Source organism: Branchiostoma belcheri, unplaced genomic scaffold, assembly GCF_001625305.1.
Source record: "Branchiostoma belcheri isolate BF01 breed outbred unplaced genomic scaffold, Haploidv18h27 scaffold108, whole genome shotgun sequence".
Classification (NCBI taxonomy): domain Eukaryota; kingdom Metazoa; phylum Chordata; class Leptocardii; order Amphioxiformes; family Branchiostomatidae; genus Branchiostoma; species Branchiostoma belcheri.
Window position 1 is genome coordinate 1,038,921 of NW_017802469.1, and position 27,766 is coordinate 1,066,686.

At 43.0% G+C, this 27,766-nt stretch overlaps 5 protein-coding genes across 6 annotated transcripts in view; 3 read left to right on the forward strand and 2 right to left on the reverse strand.

Annotated features, from left to right (window-relative positions):
- Positions 1 to 3,239, reverse strand: part of LOC109480420 (obg-like ATPase 1) — a 7,822-nt gene extending 4,583 nt beyond the window's left edge. Inside the window, exons 1-6 of one of the 2 annotated variants that reach the window (XM_019782613.1) lie at positions 3,157 to 3,239; positions 2,150 to 2,265; positions 1,853 to 1,923; positions 1,461 to 1,472; positions 1,218 to 1,278; positions 664 to 791 (exon numbers count right to left, since the gene is read on the reverse strand). In XM_019782613.1, the coding sequence (XP_019638172.1) occupies positions 664 to 791; positions 1,218 to 1,278; positions 1,461 to 1,472; positions 1,853 to 1,923; positions 2,150 to 2,250 (373 nt within the window). In that variant the 5' untranslated portion in view covers positions 2,251 to 2,265; positions 3,157 to 3,239. Of the gene's footprint in view, positions 1 to 663; positions 792 to 1,217; positions 1,279 to 1,460; positions 1,473 to 1,852; positions 1,924 to 2,149; positions 2,266 to 3,156 lie in introns of those variants that run through there. The other variant, XM_019782620.1, reaches the window with a different exon arrangement.
- A 146-nt stretch (positions 3,240 to 3,385) lies between these two features.
- LOC109480495 (uncharacterized protein C15orf61-like) lies at positions 3,386 to 5,911 on the forward strand. The gene is made up of 2 exons (XM_019782703.1): positions 3,386 to 3,689; positions 5,661 to 5,911. The coding sequence occupies exons 1-2, from the start codon at positions 3,427 to 3,429 to the stop codon at positions 5,851 to 5,853; spliced, it is 456 nt and encodes a 151-aa protein (XP_019638262.1). The 5' UTR covers positions 3,386 to 3,426; the 3' UTR covers positions 5,854 to 5,911.
- A 45-nt stretch (positions 5,912 to 5,956) lies between these two features.
- LOC109480618 (dysbindin-A-like) lies at positions 5,957 to 11,135 on the forward strand. The gene is made up of 7 exons (XM_019782849.1): positions 5,957 to 6,154; positions 6,838 to 7,022; positions 7,450 to 7,643; positions 8,010 to 8,137; positions 8,620 to 8,733; positions 9,284 to 9,375; positions 10,110 to 11,135. Exons 1-7 carry the CDS (start codon positions 5,985 to 5,987, stop codon positions 10,271 to 10,273), a joined length of 1,047 nt encoding a protein of 348 aa, XP_019638408.1. The 5' UTR covers positions 5,957 to 5,984; the 3' UTR covers positions 10,274 to 11,135.
- Positions 11,136 to 20,101: 8,966 nt separating this feature from the next.
- LOC109480274 (ankyrin-3-like) lies at positions 20,102 to 23,481 on the forward strand. Its single transcript, XM_019782441.1, has 5 exons — positions 20,102 to 20,902; positions 21,527 to 21,663; positions 22,195 to 22,316; positions 22,529 to 22,641; positions 23,055 to 23,481. Exons 1-5 carry the CDS (start codon positions 20,102 to 20,104, stop codon positions 23,385 to 23,387), a joined length of 1,506 nt encoding a protein of 501 aa, XP_019638000.1. The 3' UTR covers positions 23,388 to 23,481.
- Positions 23,482 to 23,666: 185 nt separating this feature from the next.
- LOC109480282 lies at positions 23,667 to 26,597 on the reverse strand (the record flags this gene model as incomplete). Its single annotated transcript, XM_019782454.1, has 3 exons — positions 23,667 to 24,520; positions 25,217 to 25,361; positions 26,369 to 26,597. Coding segments are annotated over 3 exons (570 nt in total), but the record flags the coding sequence as incomplete, so codon positions are not given.
- Between the last annotated feature and the right edge of the window lie 1,169 nt (positions 26,598 to 27,766).

Sequence of the window (27,766 nt, forward strand, 5' to 3'; positions counted from 1 at the left end):
TGGGGGGGGGGGCATTCTTAAAATTCAGGCAGCACACTGGGCTACCTAGGTTCAAAAATAGGTTGCCCCAAGTAAAATTTGGTTGCCCGGGGCAACTGGGAAACCAGGTTTTTTGCACGCTGTTATAATATTATCTACTTTGAAGGTTTTAGTAAATTTGATTTATTTAACTTGTTGTAACAACACCATACACATGGAATAAAGGCAGCTGTTGCTGGTGTTGTGTCCCACACATAGAAACAAATACAGGACAGACAATACTCATTTTCACTTGAGTTAACTTACTGTTAAGTGAGGAAAGTCGTGTAAAATGCCTTTCCAAAGGGCACAAGATCGGTGGCATGTCAGGACTTGAACCCAGGACCTCTTGGTTCCGAGTCGAGCACTCTGACGTTACGCCACACGACCCCACAAATTTCTTCTTATTTCTTTTTGCTCAGACCGATTTCTGAGATTATTAGCAGTAGGTTAACCATAGTTCTCTTCTCCACCATTTTGTGTTACACAAATGTTACAGGCACATGGTTCCACTCCTGAGGTGTCGCCAAAAATGATCCCTAATGAAGATTGATGATTTTTGGCAACACCTCAGTGGCGGAGGCATTTGTTGACAGTAAGGGCAAGGAATGACATGCGCAAATGCTCCCAGCAGGCAGTTCTTACTTGTCATATGGAAGATGGCGTCCGTTGCTTTGATGTGCGACAGGAAGGCGTTGCCTAACCCTTGACCTTCGTGCGCGCCCCTGACCAACCCTGCTATGTCCGTCACCAATAGGAAGGCTGGCACTTTGCTGGAAGAAAACAAAAAGAGAAAGTAAGTCTGGGGTCTCTTCTATATTATATAATCTGAAGGCCTTTATTCCTGAATAACATATGTTTACAGAAGGAAAACATATTGTTTTTGCTCTGTTTCTTCTTCTTCTCCAAATCAATAAGGTCAATGACCTAAACCAGACATCTGCCACCATGGTAACTGGTGTTGGGTTACATCATGTTGCAATTTTATAGCAGGAGGGATTTAGACTCCTGTCTGACCATATATATGAATGTATTTGAGTAAGAATTAACAGAGCGGACAATATGCGAAGGTAAACATTATGCATTTTCTTGCAAATGTTACCTTTCTAGTTAATGTAATAATTTTACATATGTATAGAAACTGTCTGTGTGCAATAATAGATATAGGAAAATATAGCAATATCTTTCTAGTACAGTACCTTGCTGGCTTGTGAAACTCACACAACCATTGCCATCTGTCATCAGGTACAGGTACCCTACCTGGAAAGTGACAATGTTTTCAGTTATACGAGGAAAAATCAAACTGATAAACATCATCTGTATGATACCATGATTGAAGAATACAGGATTTTCAAGTACATACGTAGTTTAATATTATCTGTGAATAAAAAAAAGCATTATCTAAGAGATATCATAAATACATAATATGAAAAAGTACTTACTCTCATTTGGGTCTGGATGTAAGACAGCGTTTCCAACATGGAAAAGAAGAAATATGTGTGAGGCAAAAATGATTATGTCTTCCTGTATGTATCCTGATGCAAAGAGCTACTGTACATTTGTTGATATGACAAGTGCTTTTGCTATGTTTATTGCATGTATTTTTTTCGGGGTAGTCGTTACAAATTGGATGGCACCCAGGCTAAAATGCATGTACAATGTACCGTATCATAAAATAGTATGTTGAGAAAATCATCATGCATTGCAGCCACTTTCTAAGAATACCTCAAGTAATGTTTTACAACTTATGCTAGATTCAGTATAAATTCTAGCCTGCACATATACATGTATGTAGTTTTACAATGTAGATGTTTTATCTGTTTGGGTGACTGACCTATAGTACAGAAGGGGAAATTCTCGGCCGATGCCTGACTCTTTGTCAGCACATTGAAGAAAGTTGACTTGCTGTGGAAAAAAATAATGTTTTTGTTATATATACATGTACTGGAGTAATGTATATGGTTGGCATATAATTGTGATAGCAGAAGGTTTGCACATCAAAAATATGTTAAAACTAATGCAAAACATGTCTGAAATGGTCTACCTTTGCCACTGTATGTTGAATACATTTACAATTTAAATGCAGTGGAAATACTAGTCAGTTTGATGCAAGTAAATTTAAAATACTCACCCAACATTTGGCAATCCCACAATGCCCACTTTCAGGGATGTACCAACTCTCCCGATCAGTGGGGGTGGTTTAGGCTCTTCTCCCTTCTTTTTTGGTGGCATCTTCTACTTCCAGTCCTACAAATGGAAACACAAAATGATGATATATAAATGATTTTCCCATTATTTCTGGAGGTATCAACAAGTACATGCCAGCCATGGGGTCATGTGGTGTAGATGGTAGTGTGTTAGGCTCAGGACCAAGAGGTCCTGGGTTCGAATCCTACCCATGTCACCAATCTTGCGCCCTTAGGAAAGGCACTTTACATCAATTCCTCACTTCACTCAGGTGGAAATGAGTACCTAGCTTTGGTTAGAGACATCCCTCGGATAGGACGTTAAATGGAGGTCCCGTGTTTGCGTAGAGCCACACCGCACGCACGTTAAAGAACCCACCACACTTATTGAAAAGAGTACGGGACCTTCCTGGTGTGAGTGGTTCAAACCTTACAGTTTGGTCTTACACAGCTTGTACGTACATGTACAAAACTGGCGTGTTACGCCTAAAGGCTGTTTACCAGTTATGCGAAACAAACAAAAGCCAAATGTAAACAAATAGGACGCTATCATACTTTTCACATGATTCAATGTGGGCTTAACTTACATTTGCTTGCAAATAATTTGAAATCATCATATTTCATACCTTCTTGCTTATGCGGCTCAAAAGCAAAAATCAGCAAAAGACAACATCTTCACTTCGCTGTGATTGAATATTGTCGAGGTTTTCATAAACATAAAACATAACTGGTACAATTTACTGTCCCAAATTCCCAAAATATGTCTTTTTTCGCCCCCCACCCCCTTCACACCATGCTTAAACAGCTGCCATGAAGTCTAGATTCCAACAATTCCACTACAATATTCCACAAAAACATTCCCTAAACTCTCTATCTATGGTTCTGGCACACTCCAGATACCATTACATATCTCTCAGGTCAATATATGATGACAGAAAAAGTATTTTCATACCTTAAGAGCCTCTTTTTTTTAAGAAACCAACCCTTTTTTTGCAATCTTGCACCCGGACATGCAATCCACGATGGCCAGAAGGTCAAAGGTCACTTATTCTCAAAACGAGGCTACAATTTCTCGAGCTGTGATTGGCTGATGAAAATCCAAGATGGCCGCGCCCGTAGAAAAATAAAGATTTTGCTCAAATTTTCTCTACTTTTTGCCATTTTCCAAGGCTTTTAAAGACCGTACAGCGGAGAAATAAGAGGAGGTGTTTTGGAAGAATACATGGTATTGTTAAAGCCAGGAAGGAAGTCTTTGTGGACGCTCGCATTGCGAAGAAAACGGCAAAAGAAACCGAAGGCTTCCGAAGTTTTGAGTGCGCATCTGAGGCAGAGAGGACTTCCGCATTGGACTTCGTATTTTGTGAAGTACAGTTCAGTTCGGAACGACCAGTTCGCCAAGTCGCACTTTAACTGGTCTGTGGACGGGCAGAACTACCATATACTGAGGACGGGCTGCTTCCCTTATATCAAATATCATTGTACGAGGTAAGTAAACGTTTTGTAAACATGAAAAAAAAAAACTGTTTGTTAGTCCCGTGACAAGTGTGTGACCCAAATAAAACTAGAGGTCGGAGATCTCATGTCTTCGTCAGAGGTACATCGTTCTAGAGAAATTAACATGCGTATTCTTCAATCTTTTTAATAATCAATTTGGTCTAAAGAACAAAAGAATCTCTGTACTATTCTTATGGTACAGAACACCCTGAAACGGTTTGCCGCAGATTATACAGATGCGTCGTCACCCGTGTTAGCCCCCCCCCCTACGTTATTTGAGTTTGGACAGTTACGTAGGAAAAAAAAACGTTCAAGAAATTCTTACTGTGTTGAAAGTGTCACGACAGCGCCGCAAAATATAATAAGAGAAGATTTTATAAAGGAAAGAATCAGAACAGGGTGACTACTGCTGTTTTGTTAATTTGTCTTTATGACAAATAGAAGACTTGTTTCTTGTGTTCTTTGTGTCCTAACATTTGTACTTCTACAGTTAGTATATTCCAAATCTAGGCATCTCGTTTTTCGGCCCTTCGTGTTTTTATTGCGCGCTTGCCTTAAATTTAAGGTAATTAGATTTAAGGTCTCCAGTGGACGTCATCCATAGCAATTACTTGGTGTGGCCGTAGAAAATAACCTGACATATGTCCAACCTATCCTCCCCCTGCTGAAGTTATAGTACAATCCCTCAATGTAACGTCATTTGATCCCATCCCATTATGGGGTTCCCCGCTATATCCAGCTGTCGGCTGTCTCCAAGCAGATGTAGGTGGGGGATTTCTAAACACAAAAGGTCCTATTACGGGGACATAACGACCTCCACGACTCTCATCTTTGAACTCAATCTTGGAGACCACGACAGTAATATGCCTATCAAATTTCATTAACTTCCATCCACACATACAAAGTTATCCTGCTCACAAGAAAAATTAACAAAATGCCCCCTGTAGTCACAACGAAACCCCCCACCGAAGCTCAGTAACGAACTTAACCTTGGTCCCGACAATAGTAAGCACCACACCAAGAATTATAATCAACATTTTACAAATACTTGAGTTATCTTGCTAACAAGCCACAAACACAAAAGGTGCACTAACGTGACGCACGGACCCCCCACGAAGCCAAAACTTGTACTTGACTTCGGCCTTAACAGCGGTAATCTGCCTGCCAAAAATCATGGACGTCGAATCATGCCTTCCAGAGTTATATCGCAAAATCCGCAGTTCCCCACACTCCGGCGAGACAATTTCATAGTCCTTCTGACGAAGACAATTATTATGCAAAGGGAGTTGCCTGAAAAGTTCTATAGATAATGAGTAATCTAAATTTTATCTCTTGTTCGTTTTACTGAGAGTATTATTACAGTTTTGACTAGAAATTACCTCAAAAACAGTGTCACATAATAATCGGCCGTCGGCATCACAAAAAGTCAGTTTTTATTTAGATATTCACAAACTTATTATAATCTTCATTGTTATTTTTATTGTTATTCGTCGTTCATAATGTGCACAGGACAAGAAATTAATCCTTTTCTGTCTGTCAAGAATAAAACATGATCATGATTCATAAATAAGTTGTTACTATTAATAAGTTTTTTGTTATGATTCTGGTTAAATATTTTGTAATTAATTATTATGTTTAAAAACAAAGGAAAACATAATTGTTTTTGCTCTGTTTCTTCTTACGTTCCAAACACTGACCTCTGACTTGGTCAATGACCTGAACCAGACGTCTGTCACCATGGTAACTGGTGTTCGGTTACATCATGGTGCAATTTTATAGCAGGAGGGATTTAGACTCCTATTACCAAATCACCATATATGTGAATGTGCTTGTTAAAGAATTAATTTTGTGCTTCTTATGTTGCAATTTTATAGTAGGAGGGATTTAGACTCCTGTCACCATATATGTGAATGTGTTTGTTAAAGAATTAATATTATGTGCCTCTTGCTGTTTATTCCCCAGACGGCCATATCAGGACCTTTCTTTCGAAGACAAGTTCTACACAGGTCTGAAGATCATAAACTTTGGGATCCCGTGTCTCGCCTACGGAATCGGCGCCTGGTTTCTCGTGACGACCACTGAAGACGTGAAGATGCCTCAAGGAACTGTCAAGGTTTACTTTTGGTACAAGGAAGATCATGACGCAATGTTCTAAGTTGTTTCATTGAAGGATTCTACCAGATTCTTTGTATATTTTATTGCTGGAATTGTCACAATTGAAAAGGAAAGTGACTGCTACTTTTGTACATTTCATTGTTTGTGAATACAAAGCGATAGCGTAGAAAAATGTCGGGCAAAATGTTTGGGAATTTCCGAGAGCGACTTCAGCACGTTCAGCACGATTTTTCCGCGGGATTGAAAAATCTGACGGACAAGGCAAAAGAGGTTGGCAAACCAGGACTGACCAGAGAACGGTCAAAGAAAAGGGATTTGGCTGGCGCAGAACTACTATACAGGTAAAATTTTTTATTTATGTTTCATCTATTTCGTAAACTGTGTCTTATGAGCACAATAAATGTTTTCAGAGAATTGCTTTTTAGTTTGAGAAATTTAAAATCGTTTCAACACCTGTCCACACTTTGTCACTCAGCTGTGCTACAACATACAAATGCTATAGCAGGGGGCTAAACCATTAGTGGTAATGGTGTGTGTTCAAGTACAACAAATTGTACTTATCTTACCGTTCCTACAAACCATTAGTGGTAATGGACCATTGGTGTGTGTTTAAGTACAACAAATTGTACTTACCATACTGTTCCTCATTCATACTATACTTAGTGTTGAGTGTTAAGCAGAGAAAGCAACTTACGTACTTTCTGTATCTGTATAGCCGGTATAACCGCCTTTCAGCGTAACACACCAGCTTCGGCGGCGGGGCGGCAGCTGGCTACATTACACCAAACGACTTGTTACACCTAACCCTTGAATATCTAACTCTAAACATTGTTTAAAGCTATCTAATGATAATGTCCCTACTGTACTTGGTGACAGCGAGTTAAACTCTGCAATAGTGCTAGGAAAGAATGAATTCTTGAACACCTCAATCCTTGGTTGATAACTCTGGTACTTGAAGGCATGGCTATTTCTTGTTCTTTTCTGGGTACTTAGTAGTTACTGTATCTATGATCTACTCACACAGGTACAAGGAGTCCTGGATGCACATGCACAAGAGTATAGAGGAGACAGCAGTGGTGGGAGAGACTGTGGATACAGAGGTGTGGAAGCTGGTTGAGAGATACGAGGGACAGGCCAGGGCTCTGTCTCAACTACACTCACAACTGGAGACTTTTCCTGGGCTGGTGCAAGAACTCAGCTCTATCACAGGTGTGGCTCTTCTCTGTATGGAAGGAAGACTTTTTGAAGCCACACCAATTTAACTTGTTGGATCTTGGATTTGCTTCTTCTTTTTCTGATTTGCCAAAAAAAAAAGAAAGAAAAAGATTCTGGTTCTGAATCAGCTTATATTCAATGTATAATACTTATGTAATGTCAACATTGACATTGCGACTATACATGTACTAGTAAGTGTCCTCATGCAAGTTTTACTTTGTTATGCCGTACAAATGTATTATCATGTAGCCTGAAGAAGTCGATCAATCAGAAGGCTCCATTTCCCATGGGTTATCAGGCCGTAACCTCAAAAGTGGTCAGTTATTAGAATAACTGACCACTTTTTGGACTGTACCATTACACAGGGGACATGTTGAATTGTAACTTACTAATTGTAACTTGCTGACAATGCTATTCACAGAAATGGTTGCTGGGCTGTCCTCAGACTTCGAACAGGTGGAACACCTTCTGAACGAACTAGAGAACGTGTGCGAACAACAAGAGATGCAGGCCAACCAATCAGAGCACAGAAACAAGCTGGCATCGTACCGCCAGGCCAAAGTGTTGGAGAGAGAAAACCTTCAAGTACAACTAGACTTGGTGTACCTGCGTAAGGTATGTACATTACTTGGGGGGGGGGTGAAGGATAATTATGTTTACCGAAGAAAAACATATTGTTTTTGCTCTGTTTCGCTTCTTCTTCGCCAATCAATAAGGTCAATGACCTGAACCAGACGTCTGTCATCATGGTAACTAGTGTTGGTACATCATGTGTGTGATATATCATGTTGCAATTTTATAGCAGGAGGGATTTAGACTCCTGTATGACCATATATATGAACCAATCCAGTGAACTGGTACACAGCACTATGCACAATATATGTATGATTTCATAAAGTACACTTTTATTACTTTTTTTAAAACTGCTAATCATTTCAAAACATAACTACTTGTTTAAAAATGTGACTGTTTGACCGTCAGGTACGTGAGATGGAGTTCAGCCAGCAGGAGCGTCTTAAAGAGAGACACAAGATGTTCCAAGATGCCTTCAACGATGACCTTCAGCACTACAAGTTGTACGGAGCACGGTCTGCTCTTCCTCATGCAAGGTAAGTAGTCATAACACGTACAAATGTACGGGATAGGCCCAGGGTGGTAAATAGTTATTTTCTCTCAAATTTTTAATACCTTCCATGAATGTTCAGAAAATCTCATAGCATGATCTCTAAAAGAAATGGTATGAAGATGAATGAAATATTATATTTACTTAGGATGAAAGTTCATCTTAGTTGTTAAACTACATCATAAGAAACTTTAAACTATTCTCATGTTTACCTTCATAGAAGGAAAACATATTGTTTTTGTTCTGTTTCTTCTTCTTCTTCTTTTCCAAACAAATAAGGTCAATGACCTGGACCAGGCGTCTGTCACCATGGGAACTTTAGTTAAGCTTTGAGTTGCACTGGCAGTACAGTTTTAAGTTTCTCATAATCACAATTATTTGTTGAGGTGGTGTTAATTACTGTTATATTAGGGAGCTACAAAACTTACATATTATTCTCACTGTTGACTCGTGTGTTTTTTCCATTAGTGGTGCCTCAGCAGAAACAACAAGCAACACAGAAGAGCTGTCAGCCTTGACCTTGGATGACATCATGGACCAGAGTGAACTTGACAACTTCTTGGGACCAATGGATGACGTGGGGTAGGTCTTACAGGGCAATAAGACATACAAATGCAGCCCTTTAAGTGTTTCATTAATGTTTTAGATTTGAATGTGTAATTGTTTGTGTGTACATGTTTTTTTCAGTGTGTGTTTGTGACTGTGTGTGTGTGCGTGCAAATCCTGAATATGACAAATATTTATGTTTACCAAAGGAAAACATATTGTTTTTGCTCAGTTTTTTCCTCTTCTTCTTCTCCAAACAGTGACCTCTTTTCTACCTCCATGATCTGACCAATGACATGATTTGTTGACGTCTGTCACCATGGTGACTGGTGTTGGGTTACATAATGTTGCAATTTCATGGTCTGCTCTGCTTCTGTCACCATATACTAGTAGTACATGTATGTGAATGTGTTTGAGTAAGAATTAACAGAACAGACCATGTCCGAAGGTAAACATTATGCATTTGCTTTGCAAATGTTACTTCTCTAGTTAATTTTGTTTTTGAATGAGCATACAGAAAATGAGAGTAAAACTGAACTTAGTTTCAACTTGACAAGCTATTAACATGACATTTTTCCTTGTTTAGTGAGGTGGGAGTAGAAGCAGAAGAAGAGGAGGAGGAGGAAGAAGAAGAGTCAGACAGTGTTACTACAGATACGGAGGGAACTGACAGTCAAGGTACTGTGTTGTTTGTTATGAGACAAGTTTGAACTGCAATGGACCTATCACATTATTACGTCACAGTTTGTTTACCGCATGCAGTGAATGCCGGTCAATCGACGTTTATAATGTACAGGGGTGCGTAGCGCGGTATGTGTTTGTGTAGCGTTAGCCATGGCTTCTAATACAGAACTACTTTCGTCAAATGTCACAACTAACTAAATCACCCATTACGGCATGTAATGCTGTGTCAACACAACTAGACGTAGCAAAAATCAAACATACCTTACTTAAAAAACTTTGAAATGATATTTATTTTTTAACTGATCATTCTAGAATGTTCTTTAGAACAGGTAAACAGACTGTGACGTAATAATGTGATAGTTCCATTGCCGACACAAGAAGTTGGACTTACGCAAATTTTTTACTGTACAACTCCAGTCTTTGTCAAGGAATGAGCAATGAGGGGTTAAAGAGGCCATCTACATCAGGGCATTACAACCATCCCTCAACAGAGACGGGGGGCGCCATAGACTCTCTGCAACCTATGTTCCACTGCTCATGGAGTCATGAGTGTTATCTGTGTGATGTCACGGAAGCGGTGGATTGCTCATTCCTTGACAAAGACTGGAGTTTGACAGTGGAAAATTTGGGTAAGTCCAATTTCTTGTGTGATTTGCTTCCCTAAATACATGTAGTCTCTTACTGAGTCTTAGCCAGTTTTGAATATTTTGTATATCTTTTTTTTATAGCGGAATCTATTGATGTCACCAGGCAAGATGTGACCCAAATGTCAGAGTTCACTGGGTCAGAGGTCACTGGATCAGAGGTCACTGGGTCAGAGGTCACAGGGTCAGAGGTCACAGAGACAGAACAACAAGATGGCCAAACAGATACACAGGAGCAAAACAACTGAATACAGCCCTGCATAGACAATTTTTATGAAGCAACAAGCATGTTTTGGTTACGTTAGAAGTTAAAGCTATAATTACAAATGTTTCTTTCCTCTAAGTTTTTAGCTCTGCTTTCTATGATTAATTTTGCTTTTTAGAATGAAATTTTCGTCCATACATGTATACTGTTTCCTTAAGGTAGAAGAAAATGAGATTTTGAAAATATGTAATTAAAAGAACTTATGTAAGATTTCTCATTTTTAGTTATACACATGTATGTCTACATACTTAGTCTGATCATTTAGAAATGTTGATTCAGACTCATTATTGTTGCATTACAGTCTTCTCATAGATGCTCCATACGTATGGTTAATGTATAGTCATTGTGATATCTAGAAACAATTGGGCTATAGAGATACAAGTTGTGTAATTCTTAATAGAAGAAATGACAATGATTTAAACTGGGAGTAAAACTCTTTATTTCAAAGTTCAGGTGAATAGAAAGATTCACTGTAAAACACAACAGTTCATTCATCATTTTAGATATAAAACTCTGGTTTGAATGTTCACTTGAGCCCACTTCAGGTGAATACACCAATAAAAGAAATATTTCATTTCATTGAAAACAGTATGTGTGTTACCAGTGCCTCCTTGTGACTTTGTGATGAATTGCATACAGCCCTTGGCATGTATCTCACAAACATAGGCAACATAACACATAAGGTTTCAACAGTAACGTCATTACTTCCCCTCTTGCCAAGCAAAACCCCAATACTCTCTGATGTAAGATACAGAAGCGGTGATCCAAAAACGCCACCTTGCAACTTGAAGCAGCATTACAGAAGTGCACAGTTTGGTGATCAGAACGCTTTAGAAAACGTGTAGGAAATCCATGTCAGTATCAACAAACAGGTTGTTAGATTGGTCAAAGCTACAGCTTTTTGACTTCTTTTAAGATATTCAAAGGCTGAAGAAGCTATCACTGCACTTGTTTCTTTTTACACAATAGACCGATCCTGAAGCCCCGCCCACCTCCTTCAAAACATAGAAATGCAAATACATGTATTTGACATGCAGCCGCTCTCTCATTGGTCAAACCGTTAATTGCCAATCCCTCATTGGTTGAACCGTTAATTGCCATTCTCTCATTGGTTGAACTTCTAATTGTGATGGACATTCGGGATTGGTCTATTATTCAACAGCCCTTCATGTGCACAGTAATCAGCCTCCTTGGTGTGACTTGACCATGACCTCTACAGCTGGATGATGACCTTGAACTTCTGGTGGTCAGTTGTCAGGTTCCTGCACTTGGACTTGTGGTGGTTCCAGTGGTTCCACTGGCACTTCCTGGAACAGTAACTCGCTGTGCCACACCTGGTCAAGATGAGGGGTAAAAATGAAAGGATACAGTTAGCAAAAATATCTGCTGCAATACCAAAGAATGACACAAGGGGGCTTTACATTTGAGGAGAAAGAAAGCAGTATGTACCATTTACATGCATGTAGTCTTTGGTATGACTCAGTCGGGGATCAAACTCACGACCTACCGAATGCAAGGCAAGCGAGCACTCTACCCACTTGGCCATTGCACCGGTCTTGGCAAAGATAACAGTAAGAAAACTGTCTATGCTGGGGACTTGGTGAGGTCGTGTGGCACAACGGCAGCACGCGCGACTCGGAATCAAGAGGTCCTGGGTTCAAGTCCTGACATGCCACCGATCTTGTGCCCTTGGGAAAGGCAATTTACACGACTTTCCCCACTAGACTCAAGTGAAAATGAGTATTGTCTGTCCTGTATTCGTTTCTATGTGCGGGACACAACACCAGCAACAGCTGCCTCTGTTCTGCGTGTATTGCACTGTTGCAATTCCAATAAATCAGATCAAATCAAATATACCTGCTGCATTTTTTGAGCACGACGTCCTCGTTCCACGATCCCACCACCCCGCAGTAGAAACAGAGCTGGACACACAGACTCGTGCCCACCAGAGGATCCTCCTCAGCTGTCACAAGTGCCCTGTTCCAAGCCTCCTCACGGACACCTATCAAAACAGGTGTAAAAACAACCACAGGTGAGAAAAAGATTGTTTGTTTGAACATCTTTCTTTATACATGAGAAGTTCAAAATGGCACGCTGGCCGCTTTTTATTGATGTTACATGGTGACAATATTTGCACAATACATGTATAGGTGCAAACAGAGACTGGGGGCGCCACAGACTTTCTGCAACCTATGATCCACTGCTCACGGAGTCAGGAGTGTTATCTGCGTGACGTCACGGAATCGGTGGATTGCTCTTTCCTTGACAAAGACTGGAGTTGTACAGTCGAAAATTTGGGTGAGTCCAATTTGTTGTGTTGGATATTACACTTGCTTCATGCATGTATTATAGGTGTTAACATTAGAACACTGTAAAGACCAGAAAATCAAATAAAACTAGAAAGGTAACATTAGCAAAGCACATAATCTTTACCTTCGCATGTGGTCTGCTCTGTTAATTCGTACTCAAACACATTCATATATATGGTCAGACAGAGTCTAAATCCCCCTTGCTATAAAATTGCAACATGATGTAACCCAACACCACCATGGTAACAGATGTCTGATTTAGGTTAAAAACTCTTTAAAAAAAGTCAAAGTGTGTACCTGCTTCTATTGCCCCCAAGAAGACTGGAATCCGTGGGATCTTGGCCGGACGGCTCTTCTGTGCGTCTGACGGCTTTCGAGTCAGCAGCCTCCGCCGAGCCTTCAGAGCTTTCCTCTCCTCTTCCTCATCTACTACTTCCTCATGTTTCTCACTTTCTGTCTGTTCAGGTTTGGTGGTGCTCTCCTTGCTTGGAGGGTCACTTTTTGGATTGGGTGTTTTTGGTCGGGTGCTTGTGTCAAGTTTTTGAGTGGGCTTCTCATAGTTTGTAAACTGTGGTACTGTGTCGGTTGCTTGTCTGGAATGAGCACCCTTTGTTAGTGTATTCGTCCTTCCCCTCTCAGGTTGGGGGGTAGGTTTGGACTTCTTTGCTGTTGGTTTTGTGGGAGATGGTTTGGGTTTGTTTTCCTCGACTGGTTTTGGTTGTGTTTGGTAAGGACGACTTTGCGCGTATGAGTTGGCTCTGTTTCTGTAGTATCTGGGCGGTGTAGGGGGAGCGGTGCCCGTCGGAAGGTTAGTCACCCTCCCTCCGCCTATCCACGTTTGCATCTCTGGCTGCTGTACCGCTGGTTCACCGTAAACCGCCGAACTTCCCTTCGGCGTCTTCCCGCGAGCTCTCGGCCCGGATCGTGAGAAGCTCGCGCTCCGACGTACTCCGGGTTCTCCCGAACGTGCGTTGTTGTTCGTCGGCCTCTGGGCATCCCTTGCGGACATGTCTTGGTCGGAATTCTGACTCATTCTGTCGTACCGTTGATTATTTTGTGTGTGACTACGATTTGGCTCACTGGCATTTCTACCTCTGTAGTTCCTCCATGTGGCTTTGTTGAAAGTGTTACCATCTATAGAGGCATTGTAGCCGCTTTGTACTTGCTGGTTAGCGGCACCTGTGTTGCCGTACCTTTGGTAGTCGCTAGGTGGCGCACCCTGGGACCACTGCTGCTGTTGTGGCACTTCTTGACGTGTTGTCTTTGTCTTGATAACTGGGTTGACCACATTGCGTTGTCCGTAGTGGCTATTGTCATTCCAGCCTTGACCACTGTACGCTTGACCGGACATTCGGGCAGAGGCATTTGGATCCGTAACGCCATACATCTCTCTGTTCATGTCACGTAAGCGCGCTTGCTCTTGGTACCATTGCCTTTGTTCGTAGGTCCAGTCTTGTGCAGTACCGGGCTGATCCGCTGGGGGCACACCATAACCGTTCACCTGTCCAGGATACTGTGCATTCCCATTAAAATCATTCCAATGGCCAATATGACTGAGAGCATCTCCCATGCCTTCTTGAACCTGGTATTCTATGTTGTAACTTTCAGTACCATTTGGCTCCTCACTTTGTTGATTCTTATTCTTCCTCCATTGTTTGAACTGTTGGAATTTTGCAGCAAGAGGCTTGAAGGCACTTGCCAGTTTCCCCTTGGTAGTTTGGCCTTTTTCTGCTGTTCTTTGCGTACTAGAATCCCCCTGGGGACGAGCTGCATCCGGGTAGTTATCTCTGTCCCAGGTTGGTTGATGAGCCTGTTGTTGTTCACCATTGTTACACCAGCTCTGATTCGCAGACACATTTCTGTGCGGCATTTGACGGTTGTATGCCTGCGTTTGTTCCTTAGGTCTCGCCCCCTCAGTACAGACAAGGCCGTTGCTATTGGCAGTACCGTTATGAACAGCTAGAGGGCGTTGCTGGGTGGTCTGCTGTCCTTGGTGCTGAATCTGCGGAGTGGTACTTTCCAGTAGTTCTTGAGCTGTGCTGACTGGGTTTTCTGTCACCGAGGTGACAACGCTTGGCTTTGTAGTCACAATGGAGGCCGTATCAACCGTGTTCTTACTGTTGAAAGTCAGCGCATTTGGATTCAATGACCCATTTTTCTCCTTTTTGACATCTGGAGGAATTTGAATTTTTGTATTCACGGCGGTTTCATTCTTAGCCAAATCGTGATCAGATTTCGAAGAAGACTTCTCCTGTATCGGGTGCTGCTGTGTAACCTGTTTGACCTCTTCCGTTGGGGACTGACACTTCTTGTCACGCTCAAGGTTGTCGCAAGGGGGCGCTGATTGACTTGTACTGTTTTGCGCGGGAGGTGTGTATGGCGCCATCTTGAGAGGCTTGTACGGCACCATCTTAACTGAAAGAGCATTCCTCCCTGTTTCAGGAGAAAGTGCATTTGTAGCACCAGGTTTCTCACTAGAAGGCACAGTTGTTCGCTCTGTTGGAACTATGTTGTTTGAAGCGTCCATTTTAGTCTTGACGTTCTGGCCTAGAGACTCTTGTGGCGCCGGTAATGCTGTAGCGGTTGGCTTCGGAACTGCAAGGGGTGCTGATGTTTTTGGTGACGCCTCTGGTGCGGAGACTACCTTAGACGAAACCGTTGCCTCATTGGCAGGTTTTAAACTGAAGTCTGTTGGGGATGCCGTCTTAGTGGAAATCGTAGTTTTTCTCTCGGCTTCAGCAGAAGTAGATGAAGACGGAGTTTTGGCAGTTGGCTTTTTATCACCGAAATCCGAAGACTCGTAGTCAGATGTTGCAGGTTTTGGCACGACGGATTGCTGTTGTTTCTCTGAGGTCGCCAACGTCTCTATAGTCGGTCCTTGCAAGCCCCTTGGAGGTGGTGCAACATACGGCACCATCCTGACAGACAACTTTTTCGCAGGAGGTGTCACTGTATCGGACGATTTCGCCATGACGTCAGCATCTTGCCATTGGCTTTGAGAGCCATGAGTAACCACATCTCCTATTGGCTGTTTAATAGTATGAGGTAGCGCCGTAGCTGCTTGCTGATTGGCTGCGTTTGGCTTTGGGAAATGCACATCATTTGACACCTTTGCTTCAGATGATTCTACCAATTTTGGCGCATCTTTTCCTCCAAACGATATGGAAGGCTTGGACGGTAAAGCAGGTGGGCTAACCTTTTTGACTGTCTGTTTTAATGCTGGTTTTTGCAGAGGAATAGAGGCGGCCATTTTGTAAGATTCAGGCTCAGATTTCGTTGCATGTTTGGGAACAACAGACGGCGTTTGTGCTGACGTCACTTGTTTATGAGCTGCGTCATCAGTTTCTGTGACTGACGTTGTTGCCACCAGCTGCGTCTGTGGAGCTTTGCTGTGTTTTAAAGGCATGGACTCCACAGAGGGCACCACTGTAGTCTTCGCTTGAAGCGATGTCCTGGTGGTAGGACATGATGACTGAACTGAAGAAGACAACGACTTGGGAACGGTAGACTGAAGGCAGAAAGAAGAGTCTTGCTTCGAAGCTGTCGTCTGCATCTGGACAGGCACAGGCGGTCTAACAGTAGTGTGGGGTAAGGTCACAGGACAAGAGGGGGAAGATAGCTCCTGTTCACGAGCACTTTGTTCAGAAACAGAGGATGGCATCGTTTTGGATGCCACCGTTTTGGGATCTAGGTTTATGGCATGAGCTGACGTCATCTGTTGGACGACAGGTGACTGAATAGCAGACGACGTAGCAGGTGTCATCAGCACAATGGGATTCTTATTGGTTGATGCAGTAGAAGAGTCAAAACCTGCCTGCTTTGCTGCGGGAGTACTAGTCACAGCTTTTGTGACTGTTGGTTGTACCTGTGATGTAGTGCTTGGCTTCGGAATGTCAGTCTGCACTTGCAAAGGAGGCACTTGTTTAGGGGCTCCCGGCTGAGACACCGTCGGGGTTGGGGCACTCGACGGCTGTACAGGCAAAGGCTTGGCGGTTTTAGCAGCTACAGGCTGTATTTGTAAATTTGCAGCCATCTTTAGAGCTGCTGGTTGCTTTTGAGAAGACATCTGACTCTTGCCAGATGTAGATTCTGCTTGGCTGGCTCCAGGTGACTTTGCTGCAGCCTCTTGCATCTGGAATGGCGTCGTTGAGCTGACAGCTGTAGACTGCATCTGTGCCGAGACAGCTGATTTTACAGCTGCCTGTTGCACCTGGGAAGACGTCGTCAATGGTTTAACAGCTGCTGATGGCACCTGGGTATACACAGCTGCCTTTTTCGGTACTGTAGTTTGAACCTGGGGCGACGACACTCGGTTGACATCGGTTGAAACAGCTGGTTTAACAGGTGCAGTCTGCAACTTGGTAGACGGGGCAATCTTTTCAGGTGCTCCAGGGGCCGCCACTGTTTTCTCAGGTGCAGGCGTCACCTGCGAAGCTACAGTAGATGTCACAGTCGTGTCATTCAAGTTAGAACAGATCGTAGTCTTTGTACTGCCTGGCTTCAGTTGAGCTACTGGCACAGGATTGTCTAAATCTGGTTGCTGACGAGGGATTGCAACTAGTTTCTGATCAACCTTTTCTTCAGCAGAAGACGTCAGTGAATTTGTGACCACTTCTCCATCAGTCTGTTGCAGCTTCAGCGATGCTGATTCAGAAACACCGCGTGTCACCCCATGAAGTGTGGCCGAGCTGGCAACAGGAACAATAGTAGTATTGGGAGAAGGCAACTGCTGTTGCATTGCTGAACGCTCTTTCAAACACTTTGCGTCGACACGGCTGTCCACTGAACGCTTTGTAGTGTTTTCAAGGTGATCTTGCTTTCCAACAACGGCATTTGATTGCACGTGTCCTAGCGCTGGTTTGAGAGACTGATTGGTAAGGATCTGCTTTGCTGGTGTTGAAAGCAACTCAGTTGGAGCAGGAGCCTTTGTTTGTTTTGGACCCGGCATTTGTTCTTCAGCTGGCTTTACCGTTCCGTCTGAGGGTTGGACTGTTTGCTTGGATGTCACAGTAGCTTGTGCTTGAGTAGTAGAGGGTGACGTCTTGTCATGGTGCACTGAGATGGCCAATGATGATGTCTTTGAGGGGCTAGCCGCTGTCGCGACTTGAGTGGTGGTTTTTGTATCAGGTGGAAGCCGTGTATTTGTAGCTGTGATAGTCACAGGAATCCTTAATGAACAACACTTCGAATAAATGACGGTAGTGGCAACTATCACCTTTGACGGCGTGGTTCCGCTAGGACCCGACGTTGTAGGCACTCTACTTTCATCAGCCTTGCTTGTAGTAGAGACTGGTGGAGGCGTGGTTTTCGTTGGTGGTTGGCAAATCGCAATGACGTCACCCTGACCTTTGCCCTGATTGACAGCAGTCCCGCCGCCATCTTGTTTTTGTTGAGGTTGAGTCACTGCAACTTCATTTGGACCGCCTGGTGGCGCTTTTGAAGGGAGAACGAGAGCATCGTTCCCAGAACTAGTCTCCGAGGTTTCCGCTTTAGTTGTGATTGATGACTTAGTCGCTATGGGAACGGCAGTCACAACATCCACCTTTTGTTTCACAGTCTGTTCACAGTCAGTTACTTGTGTTTTCTTCTGAGTCACGTCCTGTGTTTGCTTCTGAGTCACGTCTTGTGTTTGCTTCTGAGTCACGTCTTGTGTTTGCTTCTGAGTCACGTCTTGTGTTTGCTTCTGAGTCTCTTGTTGTACAGTTTGTTTCTGAGTCACGTCTTGAGTTTGCTTCTGTGTCACGTCTTGTGTTTGCTTCTGAGTCTCTTGTACAGTCTGCTTTTGAGTCACGTCTTGCGTTTGCTTCTGAGTCACGCCTTGTGTTTGCTTCTGAGTCTCATGTTGTACAGTCACAGCTGTATTTGCTTTGGTGCTGTTTTCAGTTACGGGGCGCCGTTGTTTCTCCGTGGGTATGGGACTGGCTGTATTTTCCCCACGAATCCCGTCGAGCTCTTTGCGAACATTTTCAAGCCGGACAGCAGTGATGGTTTCTTGCGTCGTCTTTTCTGTGCAGCATGGCGACGAAGGCGGCGGTGGCGGAAGGTTTTTCTGTGAGTCTCCTTCACAAACCTGAGGTACTGGAGTCTCTCTTGCCGGAGCACTCTCCGAAGTGCTCGCAGCAGCAAGCTTGGTCGCCCGAGCACGTCTCGACAACCCGTCGGTCAGAATTTTCAGCTGCTCCGCATTTTCCGGTACCGACCCCTCTCCATTCGGCAGCAGCGGGCGGTACGAGGAGTACATCGGGCCGTGCGCTTTCCCCTCGCCCGCGTGAGCTATCCGAATGGGCTTCCTAGTGATGAGGTCCTTGTTTCGAGCTAGGGAGAGTACATGCTCCCCCATGTAACACAACCCATCGTAGTTGCGCGACCCGGTAACTAGCAAAACTGAGGGTACAGGAATCACAATCACAAGGTCCCCGTCTACATCTAGATCCTCCATGAACCTGGCCATGGTGAACAGGGTAGCAGCGGCAAGCGATTTGTCTTTTTCCCCCAGTTTAACTTTGTAGACCCCATCTTTAACGGTCTCAAAAAGCTCGTTCAATCCAAACTGCTTTTCCCCCTTCGTCCACAGGCGGTACATGTTGTACGAAGCCAGGAGGAACGCTAGCTTCCCGGTCAAACCCCATTTGTCAAAGAGGGTCTTCTTGAGTGCAGTTATCTTCCCTTCCGCTACGGGGCGCTGCATGATGGCCACCTTCGTGCCCGGAATGTTGCCGAAGTTAAAGTTCGCGAAATCAACGACGCTTTCAAGCGAACCTCCCTTCCCTTCAGCCATGATTTTAGGGACCAACATCGGAGCTACGTCGTAGAAATCCTGATAATGAAAAGCCCGTATCCTGTACTTAATCACTTGTACAATCCTCTTCTTAAGCTCTTGCAAGTCTTTGATGTTAGATTTCTTCAGCTCTTTCGCGTCTTCAGTCAAATCCATGGTGAACTGGATACGGGAGTTGGTCTGACTTACCAGTACGGTTATTGAAAGCTCTCCGTCCGGCTCTCTGACTTCGCTGGTTTTCTTTCTGTCCAGGACCTTTTTCATTTCCATCTTGGTGTGAAGAAAAACCTGGTGCATGAAGCCCTTGTACCACTTTGCCCAGTTGACGTGGATTTCGCACTGGCACTGGTTTGCTGCGTCTCCGCCAGCCATCGCCATCTTATACGTCTACGAATCTTCTCTTGGCAGGAAAGAAAAGATGATGTTTTCTCAAGAAATATCGCCAAGTTTACACCTTGGCGTCATTTACAAGAGTAACCGTTGCGAGAGAATGTTAGTTCCTCCGTGGAACGATGTGCGTATCAACGAACTAGACAACAAGCAAAAGTAAACAAAACAGAAAAAGGTTATTCGCGAACAATGACCCCCGTGTGACGTCACGCGTCACGTGACCGCTCGTTCGAACGCTGATTCGCCAGGTTCTCGAACGTTCGATAGGCAACGGCGATCCGGTTGTTTTTGTTTTCAGCAAAACATGGCAGAAACTTCTAATTTTGCAGGCGACATGGATCAAGATTTCATCCAGACTGTCGAAGGTGGCAGCCATGCTGACGTAGCGACTAAAAAAGAGGAGAAATTTGCTGAAGGAGACGAGAAAATATCTCATATCAAGAAGGAGTTGCTCGAAGACGATGCCAAGGACGAAGGGATCGGGAGTTTTGAAGTTGTGACCGTTACTGCCGAGACTTTGCCAGCCGAAAGTGGCGACCATGACGGTAAATTTGGTGAGGCAGACGCGGGGATGCCACAAGCATCAGAAAAGGACAAGCCAACGGTCGAGGTTGTGAACGAAGTTGAAAAAGACGAGGGAGGTTCAAAGTCACGTAAAAGGAAGTCTTCGCGAGAAGTTGAGGAAAGTACTGACGAAGAAGACACTGATTCTGAGGAAAGCTACACGTCTGAGGGAGAAACGGAAACAGACGAGAGCGAAACTAGCGACAGCTCTGAGTCAGAAAAAGAAGACCGCGAGAAAAAACAAGATGGCGGCTCCAAGGTCAAGTCCCAGAAGAAAGAAGACAGCGGCGACACACTGACATCTATCGATACACCAGCGCTCCTAGCGGAAGGTAACAGCACTGCAGCTGAACCTCCCAGCAGCACTTTACGCCGACGTAAGCGAAAGTCTCGTGAAGATGTAAAAGATGAAACCAAGGAAAAGAAGGAAACTCGTCCACAACAGTCCGAGCGCCAGCTTGAAGAGGAAACTAACCTGCCTATCATCATAGTAACAGTGACATGCTGTCTGGCCTTGGTGTTGTATTCCACATGTAACCACTACATACAGAAGGCTGAAAAAGCTACCACGGTAATTTGAATTCCTGTATACACTACTTATACACTACTAGTACACGTAGTGAGATAGCGATGTTTCTTCGTAAAGCGTAGTCAGTTCTCTTAAATTCTTATACATAGGCGGTCCATCTGTGTGTTTTCAGTATCATAATTTTCAACAAGTATCACAAAATATGAAATATCATTACGGAACGTAGCATCATGAACTTTTAATAGTGTTACCTGTTATCCTGCATCTTTTACCTTTCTTCATATGCTTTACAGTTTCAATGTTCATTTAGTTAGGAGGAACTTATTTCAAAGACTAAAACGTCAATCACATACATGTGGATAGCCGATTATTATTTTATTATTATGTTTACCGAAGGAAAACATTGTTTTTGCTCTGTTTCCTCTTCTTCGTCTTCTTCTCCAAACCAATAAGGTAAATGACCTGAACCAGACGTCTGTCACCATGGTAACTAGTGTTGGGTTACATCATGTTGCAATTTTATAGCAGGAGGGATTTAGACTCCCGTCACCATATATATGAATGTGCAAGAATTAACAGAGCAGACCATATGTGAAGGTAAACATTATGCATTTGCTTTGCAAATGTTACCTTTCTAGTTTTATATTTAAAATTATTATTTTTTAGATCGGAGGACGCACCCCTCTTCACGCGGCAGCTATCAAAGGTGACGTCAGTCGGCTGATGAGACTATTGGCTCCCAAGGACATCGACATCAACAAACAAGACAGCCAGGGAGACACTGCTCTTATGCTGGCAATCAGGTAAGGAATTACGAAGGCCCACAACGACACTTCCATACACCTCTTCCACAGCCCTGACACACCGCGTTGTGGGCCTTCGTAAGGAATACTAGTAGTACGTACATGACGTCAGACCGTTTCCTTGAATGACCGCATCATAATGCATAAAGAACGTTGATTCTTACAGTGCTTTGCATCAATTTATTTACACGTTTAGCTGCTTTCATACTTACGAAAAGAACGAATCATTTATGACGCCAATGTTATGACGTCAGAACATGTGCTTGAATGACCGCATCAGAATGCCTTACGAATGTCCCTTCTTGCTGTGTTGTTTCGTCAATATACACTTTGCTGCTTTCATAGTTGGGAACGAATTGTTAATCTCCAAGCAGATATAGGGAGGCAAAATCGTAACAATCTCTAGTTGTACTTAATACTTCATCCAGTCCTCTTTTAACTTTCATGTAATAACTAATATAAACCACATCAGTGACACTTTTCTGGTTTTGGAGAGAAATTTTAAAGTCTGACAATTGTGTTTGTTTATAGAAACAAAAAGGAAGACGTGGCCATGTTGTTGTTGTCCGACGGAGCCAGCCATTGGTCGTTCAACCTCAACGGAGAGGCGGCCATACACGAGGCAGCGACCAATGGACTCGCCGCCCTTATCAGTACGTAGATTCGACCAATGAGAGTGGGATTCAAACACGTGATCACCACGTGATCGTTGTTTTCCGCAGAATTTTCTGGCAATCGTTCAATATTTCAATATTCGAAGTATATAAGAAGAACTTTACTTGGTTTAGAGTCGCACAGTCTCTGTAACTGCATTTATGTTTCAAGATGATTTTTCTGATAGTTATATTCACTATTCATTATACAGCCAATCTGGTGGAATATGGCGCGGACCCAGAGCTCCAGTCACGTGACGGCTGGACTCCCCTGATGAAGGCTGTAAAGGCGGATGAGTTGGAGACCGTACGGGCGCTTTTGGAGGTAATACTGACGCATATTACGTAATACAAAATAAATTAGAAAGCTAACATTTGCGTTTACCTTCACATTTGGTCTGCCCTGTTAATTCTTACTCAAACACATTTCATATATATGGTCAGACAGGAGTCTAAATCCCCCCTACTATAAAATTGTAACATGGTGTAACCCAACACTAGTTACCATGGTGACAGACGTCTGGTTCAGGTCATTGACCTTATTTCTTTGGAGAAGAAGAAGAAACTAAGCAAAAACTATATAATGACGCACTCTTACTTATCGTAGTGACAAGCAGAAACTTTTGTCAGACGTTAAGATAGAATCCACTATCAGTAACTGAAGAACAGTATCCGTTTATACTGCGATATGATTATGATACCTAATATTGTTATGTTACTCCTCTCTATCATTCACAGAAAGGCAATGCTAACCCCAACACGAAGTCGGACAGTGGCGGTCTAACCCCCCTCCATCTGGCCGCACAGAAGACCCCCAACATGGTCAGCCTCCTCGCCAAAGCTGGCGGAAACGTCAACGCCAGGGACGAGATCTTCGGCCTCACGCCCCTGCACGTGGCCGCCACCGAGTGTAACTCGCTGACGGTGCGGGAGTTACTGAAGAGGGGCGCCGACGACTGGCTAGAGGCTCACGATGGCACCAGACCGCGTCACGTCATCGGTAAAAAGGTCCACAAAGGTCACGCTAAAAACGCGCAGTGTGACGGGGTCAAGAGGCTCCTGATGGCTTGATTTATTGTCGAAATATATCAGCTTGTAGAGTTTCGCGCTCATGCACCTAGCGAACACTCTGAGGCAACACTGATATATTTAGAGTAATCTTAAAGTTGTTTCTTGCTGCAAAATGTGATTAGAAAAACGTTGAACTTCTTTTAAAATGTTTTACCTTGCTGTCAAAGTTAATTAGTTACCACTACCAAGGAAATTAGAAAGAAATAACGCATTTCTGACGTATTCAAAGCTTGGCCTTAAACACACCCACTCTTTATTCTTCAATGATGCATGGTTTGTAGCAAATGAGAGTATGTTTGAGCATATGTATTTAAACGAATATGTCTTTAATACACAACGCATTTCTGCATGTATTCTATGTCATTAATCCCAATCTAAGCCTTGCATTTTCTAAACACACATACGTGTACTTTGAACGTACATGGTTTACATTATAATGCGTTACACTGCCACAAACCTATCTGCTTTCTATCCTTACAAACCCAGCGCAACAGCAATGTCATATCCTGTTTTTAAACTTCTATGCTCATAGCAGAAGCTAGTTTTGGAAAGGAAATCAAACAAGGAAACTAGAAAGGCCGACATTTGTTCAGGAGCAAATGCAGCATGGCTTCACCACATCCGCCGTACAAAAAATGGACATATCTCCCGCACAAATGGAGTGGTGAAGCCATAAAACAGTTGGATAGCTACCACCTTATACATTATTGGCAATGATTTATATTTGCCTGATGCAAACTGTTGATTTTCAAGATAAAAAAGCGCTTAAGTCATAACTAAATGTATGCGGAAACTGAGGTTATTGCATAGATCCGTGGACTGTTTTGATTACTGAACAACATGTCGAGTGTCTGTGTAACAATGAAAACACTGAGAATTTTGACAACTAACCAACAAGAAACTAACTAGGCACTTGAGCTAGTGGAAAACAAAGATTTTACGATTGGCCTTGACCTTTCACGGCGTTAATAATGTTGTCTATGAACTCCTGGTGTTGTTCGTAGAATTCGCAGACCCTCCCTCCAACAGTAGTGATGTAGCCAATGGCAGCGCCTGCAGCCGAGGTGGCGTAAACATTGGGTCCCTTACCGAACCACGACAGCATCCCAGCTACCGGCCCGCCAAACCCTAGTCTGTGTGAAGTACAGAATAAAAATTCCAAAGAAACTAAGTCAAGGACCTGAACCAGCCGTCTGTCACCATGGTAAGAAGTGTTGGGTTACAGAATGTTGCAATTTTACAGCATGAGGGATTTAGACTCCTGTCTGACCATATAATATGAAAAGGTAACATTTACAAAGCAAATGCATAGTGTTTACCTTCGTATGTGATCTTCTCTGTTAATTCTTACTCAAACACATTCATATATATGATCAGACAGTAGTCTAAATCCCTCCTGCTATAAAATTGTAACATGGGGTAACCCAACGCTAGTTACCATGGTGACAGACGTCTGGCGCAGGTCATTGACATTGGTTTGGAGGAGAAGAGGAAACAGAGAAAAACAATATGTTTCTCTTTGGTAAACATAAAAAAAAACTTTTTAACTGCATTTAATTCGATTCTTTTTACAGAACATCGAAACATATTTCTTTGGTGAACGCTAGAAACTCAAGCAGTACATCCAAGTAACCCTTTTTCACCAAATTGTTTTGCTCCATGAATGTGGATATACATTGGGGCAGTGTTGTTTCAACTTGTATGTAGTAGATGTAGATATGTAGATAATGATGTAGATAAATGACTAGAATACTGAGTTTGAAAAATCTGGTTTCCAAGCCCTAAAAACTGCACTGGATGCCTTTCCAATTTGAGGAAATTGGACTCACTTGTCTCCCATGATTGCCATCGTTTTGGCGACAGACGCTGTCACCCCAGCCCCGACCACAGCCCCCACAGTCTGCACGGCCTCCCTGCACCAGTTAGCCGGCTCAGTCTCCGCCTGGTCTCCCCCTTTAGCGCTGGAAGGTTTTCCTGAAAAAAAGAAAGAATTCTAGCACTTTGCTTTAAAAAAAATTCTAGTCTCAACCGCACATATTGTCAAGCCAGCAGTAACATTGTGAATTTCGTCCAAACAGCACAGCGTATTTTTGTTTGGTTTCAATAAATTCTACCGGTGCAATGGCCAAGTGGATAGAGTGTTCGCATTCGGTAGGCCGTGAGTTCGATCCCCGGCCGAGTCATACCAAACTTTAAAAATGGTACATACTGCTTTTTTTGCTTAGCACTCAGCATTTGGGAAAAAGTATGGGAGTTAAACACACCACTACCAGTGGACTAGCACCCTGCTGTAGTGATTGTACAGCTGTGTGGCCCAAGGGCTACTGAACCGGAGATAGGCGCCGCCCTATGCACCACGTGATGAAGGAAGGATCTTTAACTTCAATAAATTAAGTGCCATATATGAGAGAACAGACACTATCAACTGTCATGACAAGTAGATGTATTGAAATCAAAGACGTAGCGTAATACTAGTATAAACGCATGAAATGCAGGTACTGCATCTCGTAAACGCGCCACATATTGGTTTATGAAGGAACTGCAGACTGGTACACCACAGGATCACACCAAGTACTGCACAGTTTTGCGTCAGGTATGACAAGCTATATATTATTATACTCCTCAATAAGCATATATTGTCCGTCCTGATTTGCACTATATAAAGTACAAATGTGAATCTGTGGCTTAGCGGTTTTAACTCGACAGTGCATGTATTTCTTATACCACACATGCTGTTACAGTAATGACTCATGAGTACAATACAGGGCAAATAATATAAACTTGGGGGCATACATCTATCAATGTACATACGGCAATCAAGCATTTGATGAAAACATTATAGCATATAATATAAGGTTCAGACATTACAATATCCCAGATTGTGTTGGCTCTATTACAATAGACTACACAGTCACCCCCCACCCTCCCAGTTTGGCAAATCGCAGGAAGGCTACCATCCAAGTGTTTGGAAGCTTCCCTACCCCCAGTCTCCGCCGTCTCGGGCTCTCTGGGTGGTGCAGACGGCTCCGTGCGCCCCGACGAAGGCTCAGCAGCGAATGAGAGCCCCAGTAACATGAGGGCTGCGATGCAAACCAACATGTTCAACCCCGCCATCTTGGTTGACCTTTCAAAATAATGTGACACCCTCGCCTTGGGGCATCCTGAAAATCGCGTGTCAGCCGTTACAGATCTAGAAAACCCACGCCCAAGGTTTTATAGATCTAGATAGGACAGGGGGTCACCCGTTTTATAATCGGGGGGAAGGGTGGGACAAAAATATACAATTGATTCATAAGTTATCGACAATACATTATACAGTGTAGGCTGAAGTAGCACATCATTCTATAGAATATATATTGTATGTCTACATAGAAGTTAGCCGGCCATGGACCTAGGCAACTCTCTGGCAAATTGTCAACCATGTATATAATGGCGGATTTCTCGATTTCTTTTAGCAATCAATGAAAGTCTTGTATACGAAATCATTACGAAATCATCTCCAAAATGATTACGAATTTCGTAAATGATTTCGTAATCATTTGAGGATGATTTCGTAATGATTTCAAAATGATTTCGTATACAAGGCTTTCGTCGATTACTTAAAAGTATAACACATGTACATATGTAGTTTTATAAGAAAACTAGAATTCCGAGATCTCATACCTCCATGAAATATGATCTTGATATGTAAATGTAAATTTCTTCTTTAATTGTTCAAATGACCTCTGCATTAACATGATATATGCATCGTGATGTATGTTAACTTTTGATTAACTTACAGATGTCCCAAGTATGACATTCTCATCATTCACCATTACGAAATCATAGAATTTTCACATTAATTATGCAAATTAGGTCATCATTTGCATAATTAGTATCTGTTGAAGTTCCGCCTGCCATAGGTTACATAGTATAATGTAAAACACTGTAATTGTAGAATTTCCTCATTAATTATGCAAATAAAGGCCTCATTTGCATAATTTACATTTAATTATGTACATCTCTCTCTCTCAGCTACCTACACACCAAAAATAATGAAAATATGTTGTTCCTGTCTGGACTTATTGGCTTTTAAACATTTCGCCAGAAAGTGCCCTGCAGTTCCAGAACAAGCCGCTAGGGGGCCCAAACTCATATGACTTCTTCTCAAGCACGAGAGCTACCTTCCATCAAAATTTCATGACCCTAGCATGTCCAGATCGCGAGATATCAAAACCGGAAGTTGCGCTGCAGTACCAAGGGAAGCCACTAGGGGGACAAAAATCTCATCATTTCCAGTTTTCGTCACACCCTACCAACACACCAAGTATGAAACCAATCCATCCAGGCGTTCTTGAGTTATCTTGTTGACCAACAGACAGACGGACGGACGGACGGAC